The sequence below is a fragment of the Neophocaena asiaeorientalis genome, unplaced genomic scaffold, assembly GCF_003031525.2.
Source record: "Neophocaena asiaeorientalis asiaeorientalis breed wild unplaced genomic scaffold, Neophocaena_asiaeorientalis_V1.1 scaffold43, whole genome shotgun sequence".
Classification (NCBI taxonomy): domain Eukaryota; kingdom Metazoa; phylum Chordata; class Mammalia; order Artiodactyla; family Phocoenidae; genus Neophocaena; species Neophocaena asiaeorientalis.
In genome coordinates, this window is record NW_020173674.1 from 404817 (window position 1) to 414370 (window position 9554).

Here is a 9554-nt window from a genome sequence, read left to right on the forward strand (position 1 = left end):
TCCAATGGCGACCTGCCTGGAGACATGCCCAGACTGCGGCCAGAAGACGGAACCGTGCAAAACTCCCTTAGCTCCCTTTAGGCCCCAAACGGCTTAAAATAACAGAAAAGGTAACGTGTGAGTTAACAGCACTTCCAACAGAAGAGTAATATCGACACCAAATTTTTAGGAATCCCCGGAAGACAGAAAACAAGTGGGGACCAAGGAAGGAGAAGGGAGAGGGCCCATGGGGAGCAGGGGGCGCCCCGCAGACCCTGAGGCCCCAACACGCGGGAGGAGAGAACCTTGATGGAGCAGAAACAGCAGGAAAATGTGAAGATCAGGTGAGCCTCCCAGCTCACGCCCAAGACCCCTGTGGGCTCGCTGGCCCTTCCTGCTGCCCATTCAAACCTGCTGTGGACCCGCAAGTGAGCTTCTGTCCTACGCGTCAACCCCAGAATCTCCACCGGGCTCTCCCTGGTGGCTCCTCCCTTTACTGATTTTCTCCACGTGTTGAGACGTTGCCGTCACCTTCTAGGCTAAACTGTGTCCCCAGGACCACCTGTGAGGCCCTGACCATCAGGGTGACCGTATTCGGAGTAAGGAGGCAACGGGGGTCTTGAGGGTAAGGGCCCTGACCCGCCAGGATTAGTGCCCTTGTAGGAGCAGCTGAGTAAGCGAGAGCCTACAAGCCAGGAGGAGCCCCGCCAGGAACACACCAGCACCTTGACCTGGGCTGCCTGCCTCCACAACTGTGAGAAAGTCAGCGCCCGCTCCTGAAGTGCCCTGGCCTCCTGCCCAGCCCCCGCAGACCGAGACCCGTGCTGACGACGCTTTGACGTGTCTCCTTCAGCCCCGAAGACACAGAGGCTGCTTGGAAGCCTCGTCTGCTGCCCCCACCACGGGCAGTGCCTGCGTCTGCTGCTTTTCTTCTGTGTGGTTCACATATCCCTGGCCCTTTGCACGTCTCACGATTTTTGCTGAAACTGGACATTTTAGGTGCTGTACTGAGTGGCCATGCAGATCACTCCCCCTCCCTCCAGGGCTTCCTGGCTGCAGTCCTGGACAAAGGCCTCCAGGCGGCAGTGACCAAGCTACCGCACCAGCTGTTGGACTCAGCCACCTAACTGCTCTACCCTTTGCAAACGGCTCCACTGTCAGATCCAGTCACGTTAGGCTCCTGTACTGGGTGGCTTTTAGAACAAACCTTTGAGGAGGCTTCTCAGGGTGATCACTTCCCGGTGGGAAGTTGAGCCGGCTGCCCTCCTACATTGCCGGCCTCCTCCCCACGGGCTGCCCTGGAGCAGGGCAGAAACGGCACTCAGGCCGTCAGCCCTGCTCGCTGAGCCGCTTGGTCTTCTCGGCTGGCCTCAGCTGCGTGGACCTCCACCCTAGGGGCGAGCGGGGCCGGGACGATGGAGCGTCCCTGGGCTGAGCTGGAGGGATGCAGGGAGGGAGCAGGGCCTGACGCGAACGCCAGACTCACAGGATTCTCCTGGATAAGTGTTTCTTTTTTTGTTGTATGCCCCCAGGACAATCTCCAGAGACCTTAAGTGGTCGCTTTTTATCATTTTCACCAGTTAGGGTTACTTGTCCGGGGAGTGGGTCCCTGGAGCCCTGCACAGCACCACTCCTGAGGCAGAAGCTGCAATCTGACGATCAGTTTGATGAAGTCTGACCTATGAGTTTTCACTTCGTGGATTGTGCCTTTGGTTCCATGTCGAAGAAATCCGTGGTCTAACCCTAGATCAGGGTAGATTTTCTTCTACAAATTGTAGTTTAGTTTTGGACACATTTGGCTGTATGATCCATCTTGAATTCGTGTGTATATATAATGTGTGATGTTTAGGTCAAGGGTCACTTCTACGCCTGTGAGTGTCCGACTGTTCCCACACCTGCAGGTCCGTGTGTGGACGGTGGGTCTGCTCCTAGATCGATGGGTCCCCCTCTGCCAAACACGGTCTTGGCCGCAGAAACAATACAGCAAGTCTGACAGTCAAGTGCTGTGATTCCTCCACTTGTAGTCTTCGTCCTCAAAACCGTGTTGCTACCCCTTTCCTCTGCCTTTTGATATGAATCTTAGAATCAACTTGTTGATGTCTACAAGATCCTGCAGGGGCTCTGAAGAGACCCATGTTAAACCCACAGACCAGTATGGGGAGAAGGACGTCTTCACTGCATCGAGGCCTCCAGCCCGCGGGTCCACGTCTTCTCGGAGTTCTCTTGCTGGCCGTTTCTAGCTTCAGTACACACGTCCCATACATGTGCCGTCAGGTGACACCTGAGGGTTTCGGCGTTTGGAGTGACCGTAAACAACCCTACCAGGTACTCCATGCTTCCCGATGGGGCTGACCCCCCACTCTGCTCCTCTTACCCCTGAAGATCTCCAAGAATGTCACCTACCAATCTTCCCAAGCAAACTTTAAAAGTATCTTATTCTCACACAAATATCCTACTGGCCATTCTACTAGACTCATGTGTGATCTACACACGAACTAGACAATTTTAGAATATTTGGTTTTCCCACTCAACAACACCTCTCCAATTAAGTTTTCTTCCATAGCTGCTGCTAATTAACCAGGTGAGTAATCAAAATTAAAAAAAGAAATCTCATTATGCAGCTTCCTAGTTAATTTTAGGACATTTAAAAATAATATTCAACAATAGAAACACTGAAATGAAACTGGTCGTCCACAAATAACAAATTAGTATCACACTTTGAAAGCTATAGAGCAGTATACGTTCAAACGAATGCAAATATCCCTTTTATTTAAACAGTTAAGAATTTAGAATAAGAAAAGACTTCAAAAGACATTAATTCTCTATATAAATCAGCTCAGTCTAGTATTTTTTATAACGTGACATTAAAAATGAAAAACATGGGGCTTCCCTGGTGGCGCAGTGGTTGAGAGTCCGCCTGCCGATGCAGGGGACACGGGTTCGTGCCCCGGTGTGGGAGGATCCCACATGCCGCGGAGCGGCTGGGCCCGTGAGCCATGGCATGACATTAAAAATGAAAAACATGAAACAGCACATATATACTTGTCACCATAAAAAAAAGTACGGTTAAGACGGTGACATTATAGGGACTTCCCTGGTGGTGCAGTGCTTAAAGAATCCACCTGCCAATGCAGGGGACATGGGTTTGAGCCCTGGTCCGAGAAGAGCCCACATGCCACAGAGCAACAAAGCCCCTACACCACAACTACTGAGCCTGCGCTCTAGAGCCCACGAGCCACAACTACTGAAGCCCATGCACCTAGAGCCCGTGCTCCACAACAAGAGAAGCCACCGCAGTGAGAAGCTTGCGCACCGCAATGAAGAGTAGCCCCCGCTCGCCTCAACTAGAGAAAGCCTGCACGCAGCAACAAAGACCCAACACAGCCAAAAATAAATAAATGAATAGATTAAAAAAAAAAAAAAAGACGGTGACATTATAGGAGCTTTCCGTTATTTAAGAAAGTTTCCCTTAACGTTCTTTGAGCAGCCCCAAGGCCCACTTGAGGCCTCACTCATCAGAGTAATGGTCAAAACCCAGAATTTGAGGGAGAAACTAAGCTGGAAGCAGCTCTGAGAGGAGCTGAGGGGAGCAGGGGCCCACTCACCAGGGTCATGTCATCACAGCAGGCGGCACAGGTGCAGGAGGCGGCATGAGGGTTTAGGATCCCATCCTGAAATTTAAAAAGTACCGCAACACGTGAGAAAGTCAGCTCTGAAGTGAGTCAACAGCCCCAGATCTCAACCAGTTTCACCCCGATCCCCCTGTGAAGGTAAAATCCCACCATTTCCAGAACCTTCTCTCGTACACATCTCTGCTGGTGGCAGCATCTCTCCCCTGCCAGGGAGTGTAGGCGTGATTTCTCTATCAACCTCCTAGAGCTAAACCAGAAACAGCAACGAGGAGCCCTCTCCTCTCATGGATGAGTTCAAGGAGAGAGAAGTTAGGTGTCTTTTAAAAAGTCACGGGCAGGGCTTCCCTGGTGGCGCAGTGGCTGAGAGTCTGCCTGCCGATGCTAGGGGACACAGGTTCGTGCCCCGGTCCGGGAAGATCCCACATGCCGCGGGGCGGCTGGGCCCGTGAGCCATGGCCGCTGAGCCTGCGCATCCGGAGCCTGTGCTCCGCAACGGGAGAGGCCACAGCGGTGAGAGGCCCGCGTACCAGAAAAAAAAAAAGAATTAATTAATTAAACGTCACAGGCAGAGTTACTCAGTTTTCCTCGGTCTCTCCCATGTATACGTGTTATTAAACTTCCGTTTGATTTTCTCCTGTTAATAAACAAAGTCACACGCACTCAAGCGGAAGCTGTCGCGCTGCCTCACCCACGCCTCACGGCAAGGTGTGGAGCAAACACCCTCAACATCCCATTTGGAACATCAGGAAGCAGGCGGAAAGGTGACGTAACTCACGCAAGTGAGCGGGGGACTCGAATCCCACCTGATTCCAGCCTGTGAGCCCTGGAAAGCCCTGCGGCCGATGCTCCAGGAGCCGGGCCTGCGGCTTGCGGCTCCGAGCAGGGAGGGTGGGGAAGCGCGGCACCTGGGTACCTGGATGAGGCACTGCAGCGGCCGCCCCGCATAGCGGATGCTTCTCTTCCAGTCTTTGCTGCTGGCCCTTCCTGCCATGGCTTCAAACTCGGTAGGACTGTACCAGTTCTCCCCCTGCTTAATGCAGCGCCCCCGGCCTCCTGAAAGGACGAAGCCACCCGCTGTAGTTCCCGCTGACACTGGGCCAGGCCCATCTCCCCTCCCGCCCACTCCCCCTCGGTGTCCCGGGCCTGCCTGCTCTCGGCCGCTCCCTCGGTGCCCCACGGCGAGCCCACATCTGCAGGCAGCGCTTCCCACCGCATGCCTGAGCCCCGACCTGCGGTCCACGGTCACCGCACACTCCACCATATCCCACATGGAGCTCATGACGTCTTCCCACTTGCAGAGCCTTCTACCTACGGGTCACCCAGCTGACCCAGGACCTTAGGGAACATGGTCCAGCCCTGCTCCTACCACGGGCCACCCCATTCCTCGACCTGCCCGTTTGCTTAACTAGTTTATGCGTCATTATGGCCATCCTTGGCCCCAACTTACAGTGGGGGTGCAAAAGGAAGGCGATCCTCAAAACAAAATAAGCAGCAGCCTGGGCCCACCCCACGCAAGCCCACCTGGGCCCACCCCGCACGCGCCCACCTGAGCCGAGCCTGCTCTTATACAAGGTGCCACTGATGTTCCGACAGCGCACAGGCAGCTCACTGTCGTACACCGATGGGTCCCAGTTGTACTTAGTTCCACCTTTCTCTTGGCCGGGAGCCAGAGGAGTCGGAGGAGACTGAGGGCCTTGAGCAAAGAAAGCATCATGAAAATGAGAGACCCTGAACGCACCCCGAATAACAGAAAGGCACAAAAAACATCTTGATTCTAACAGGTTCCTCCCCCAGCTCAGCAGCATCGCCCCCTGTAACTCTGGGCAACTCTTCTGTTGCCTGAAAAAATCCACTTTTTATACTTAAACTAAATAGTATTTGAAATTTGAAATTCACCACAAGAGAAAGTTCACCCCCAGGATAAACTCCACCAGCTCTCAGAGCGTTTTGCCCCCGAGGCCTGGAGCGGGAGGGCGTACCGGGGGTGAGAGGGGCAGTGGGTGCCTTCAGCCCGGCGGTCTCCACGATGCTCCCATCCGTGTGCACGACGATCAGCGTGGCCTTCTCGGTGTTCAGACTGTCCCCGATCTGGAGGGCTGTCCTGCCCGACTGGGGGAAAGAACGCCAGGAGTCTCAAGTGACGGCGGCTGGCGCGCACCTGCACACCGGGACACGGTCCTACAGAGAGGTCCAGCTGACACCGCCACCGGGGGGCCCGCCATGCCTCATGCTTCTCAGATGCAGAGCCAAGGCCAAGAAGAGGCGACACTAGGTCTGCACGGCTCTGAGGGAATGCTCACGTGGCTTGTCCAAGTTAAGGGATAAATGTGTCCCTGGAACAGGAAGTGCCCTCCCGTCTGCCTGGGCAGTCTCTGAGGTTGCAGGCCTCAGGGGAGGGTTTCCGAGAGGCCAAGTTCATAAGCACAGCCAAGGCCCACTGCAGGACCCCTTCTCATGCCCGAGCCCACCCAGACACAGGGCTTCCTAAGCCACGCTGCTTACATGCCTCTCCACTGGGGCTGGATGCTGCCGTGACCGCGCCTGCCTCCTCTGGGCCAGCCAGATGCCCCTTTCCTATCCCTGCGGGCACTAAGCCCACCCCAGCTGCCTACAGGCACACGCTCATGGCCTCACTCAGACAGCCCTGGAGCGGACTAGAGACCCCGGCGCACCCCGTCCACACCAAGGCCTAGGACACTCTCGTGCTTTCACGCTGAGGATAAAACTAAGACAAAGACCTTTTCTCACATCTGAAAATGTGGCCTTCAAACCAGGGCAGGTGAGTAGAAGTTTATCGTGGGATTGCGGGCCCTCCACCCGGCATGCACACACACACACCTGGCCTGCTCTCACAGGCCTGCGGGGCCAACGCCTCAGTAAGGGCGTCTACACTGCTTGCATCTCAGTCACTGAACTCGTGCAGCTCTCGACTGGGACAGAATGCTTTGTGTTCATTCGAGAACCACAAAGTATTTTTCTCACGAAGGCGTGTGAGACATGTCGATACTTGAGACCCCCCTCCTTGTCAGTTTCCAGAAGGATCACACTAGTTTCTGGGTCTTCTTGTCCTCAGAGCCCGCTGACTTGGGGCCACCCCTAACTCCCCGACCCTCTGGCTCCAGCCCCTCCTAGAAAACGAGAACGTGACAGAGTCTGCTGTCAGGCAGGACACCGGCCAGAGGCACCACGTCACTGCCTGGCTATCAGCTCGTGTGCATCCTGATACCAGAAGAAATAAACCAAGACCCTTAGGTCTGCACCCCTGAGCCCTTCACCAACCTGCTGCCCTTACACTCAGGAGCAACCGTTTTCTGTCTGTCGCTATCTCAGTAACAACCACTTTGCTTTCAGGTGTACAGTGTCCCAGGCGCGTGATCCAGGCTAAAAGGAAACCGTGAGATCTCCCCTCCCCTCCCCTCCCCTCCCCAGGCAGTCGGCACAGGGCAGGCTCAGGGTCTCTGGGGGACGGGCCACCCCCCTCAGGGCCAGAAGCACTCCCGTGGCGGCTTACCAGCACGTGGCCCGAGAGCGAGGCGGCGTTCGCCACCGACGTGGTGAAGACATTGTCCGCCGAGGCGCCCACGTTGGCCACTGTCACGGTGGTCACCTCTGCAACACAGGAGCCTGACTCAGGGCCCAGCCAGAGGCCACTGGGGATAGGGCGAGGGTGGGGGGCGGCCCACGGTGGGTCCAGGTCAAGTACCTGAGCTACCGTGGGAGGCCTCACGCTGTACACGAAACGCCCGACCAACGTTTCTAGACCAGTCTGAATGACCTGGCCCTTCCAAGGACAAAAGGCCACCTCTCCCTCTCCACAGAGCCTGCCACGCACAGTGTAGACCACAGGGCACGCCTGCCCTCACGCACCCACTGAGCTGGCCACAGCTCTGCCCTGGCATCTTGCTCCCTTCTACTTAAAACCATACCCCAAAGAGGCCCCTAAAATCCTAGAGTTCCCTCCCTTCTGGTGGGGATCCTCCTGGCCCCTCTCCTGCAGGTCAGCGCAGGAAGGCTCATGTCTATGCCTCCCTCCCCTTCCTTCACCCCTACCTGCCACGGACCTCTTCCTCCTGAAAAGCGGCAGACCTGCCTGTGCCCACCCCACGTGCCCCCCAACGCTAAGCCCGGCCCCTCCCAGCAGCGGCTGTACATGGGGGCGCCACTGCGCCCCGCCCCCCGTGCTCCCCCCACTGCCCATGGCCCACTCCCGACGGGCTGCCCCGGACAGCCCTCCCTTGATGCTCCCCCAGCCACCAGGGGTGGCGCTGCCTTCCGGAATGTCCCAAACCTAGAGCGCCTGTGGCCTGGGGGAGGTGCTCAAACTGACCGAGAGTCCTGCACATTCCATCAGCCCGAGCTCACTAAACTGCTCTAAAAACACCTGCTCCCCATCTGTCTCCTCCACCGTGTCCCAGGGAGCCCGGGCCCGAGGGGTCTGAACACAAGCTCAGGTCTAAAGAGCTCGCCAGCAGCCCGGGAGGCAGCCTCAAGCCAGCAACGTGTCCTGCTGAGTTACAGAAACTCGGGAATCACCTGGCCTCGGTAATTCACAACCAACAAGTTTTAACACACTGGAAACACACAAGGATAAAACTCTGCAGGAAAGAAACACGTGATGTCAATACGTGTCTCCAACGTGTGAATAGCATCACTGCATTCAGAAAAACACGTGCAAAAACAACACAAAGCTGAAGAAAAACCTCACCATCCAAGATCTCAACTTTAAACCAGTTTAGCAACGAAAATGGAACCCTTTAAGGGCCACAAAGCCTTCTTCCCCTGCCTTTTGCGAGGATTCCGGACAGACCACAGGCACCGGGGCAGTGAGAGAACGGGCTGCAGGCCCCACGCAGCTCCTCCAGGGCCGGAAAAACCGGAGCACTGGGTGGGGAGGCCGCTGTCCAGTTCTGAAACCCATGAAATTCCCTAGGGGAGAAGAGCCATAGGATGCTCCCCAGGGGTTCCAGTGCCCAGCTCTGCCGGCCACACGGGAGCCCAAGTGGGAGGGAACAATGCTTAGGAAAGTCTCTACCTCCTTCGGGACGGTGCCCCGGGGAGACACAACCTCTAAAGGGCACTTTGGGGCATGGCTCACGAACCTTGAAAATGAGAATGTTCTGTGCGGCAAGAAAAGCATGGGCCAGCAGCCCGGGTGGTGCCCGAAGAAGGGAAGATCCGTAAAGGAGGAAATGGGGGCCCCACGGACAGGCCAGAGGGGACTGCCCCCAAAGGCTGCGGGCCCTCCCAGACTAAGTGAGATGCCTTGCTCCCCAGGGCTAAAGTCACACCTGAGCAGGCCCTCAGGATTCTGGGTGACCAGATGCACCCAACCCCGGGCTCCTCCAGGACAGGACCCGTGTCTGACCCCTGTGTCACCAGCACCCAGGACAGAGGAGGAGAGGACACGCAAGGCAAGAGGCAGGTGCTGAGAAGGTTCTGGAAGTAGCGCAGAGCACTGAAAGGAAGGAAAGGAGTTCAGGGAGCAAGTATGCGGCAGGGCAGGGCCAGGATGCTCCCATGGGGCAGGTGTGCAGGGACCACACGGCACACAAGGTAGGTGCGAGGCATGTGCTGGGGGAGGATGGGTGTGCCAGTCAGCCAGGCGTGGGCAGGGCAGGTGCGCGTGGAGGACAAGTGTGAGGAGTGCGCGCGGAGCAGGTGCCGCCAGGTCGTGCGGGAGTGTGCGGGGCAGGTGTGCAGGGCAGGTGTGGGGCAGGTGCGGACAGGTGCGCGGGAACCGCGGGCGGGCGGCACTTGCCTGCGAAGGCGGCGGCCGCGGCGGCCTCGTCGGGGCCAGGCAGGGCCTCGGCGCCCATGTCCATGTGCCCGGGCTCGGCGGCCATCACCGCCACGGCCGTCACCCGCCGCGTCTCGCGCTCCGCCTCCGAGTCTCCGTCCTCCTCCGAGTCCTCGTCCCTGCTGAGCACCGGCTCCTCCGCCTCG

The 9554-nt window shown here is 57.1% G+C and overlaps 1 protein-coding gene across 1 annotated transcript in view; it reads right to left on the bottom strand.

Moving 5' to 3' along the window:
- Positions 1–9548, bottom strand: part of DEAF1 (DEAF1 transcription factor) — a 26239-nt gene extending 16691 nt beyond the window's left edge. Inside the window, exons 1-8 of the mRNA XM_024748855.1 lie at positions 9370–9548; positions 7123–7220; positions 5591–5720; positions 5158–5304; positions 4525–4664; positions 3571–3650; positions 2423–2434; positions 1–12 (exon numbers count right to left, since the gene is read on the bottom strand). The exon at positions 1–12 is cut by the window's left edge and continues 95 nt beyond it. Coding sequence (XP_024604623.1) covers positions 1–12; positions 2423–2434; positions 3571–3650; positions 4525–4664; positions 5158–5304; positions 5591–5720; positions 7123–7220; positions 9370–9454 — 704 coding nt within the window. The 5' untranslated portion in view covers positions 9455–9548. The remainder of the gene's footprint in view (positions 13–2422; positions 2435–3570; positions 3651–4524; positions 4665–5157; positions 5305–5590; positions 5721–7122; positions 7221–9369) is intronic.
- Positions 9549–9554: the final 6 nt, after the last annotated feature.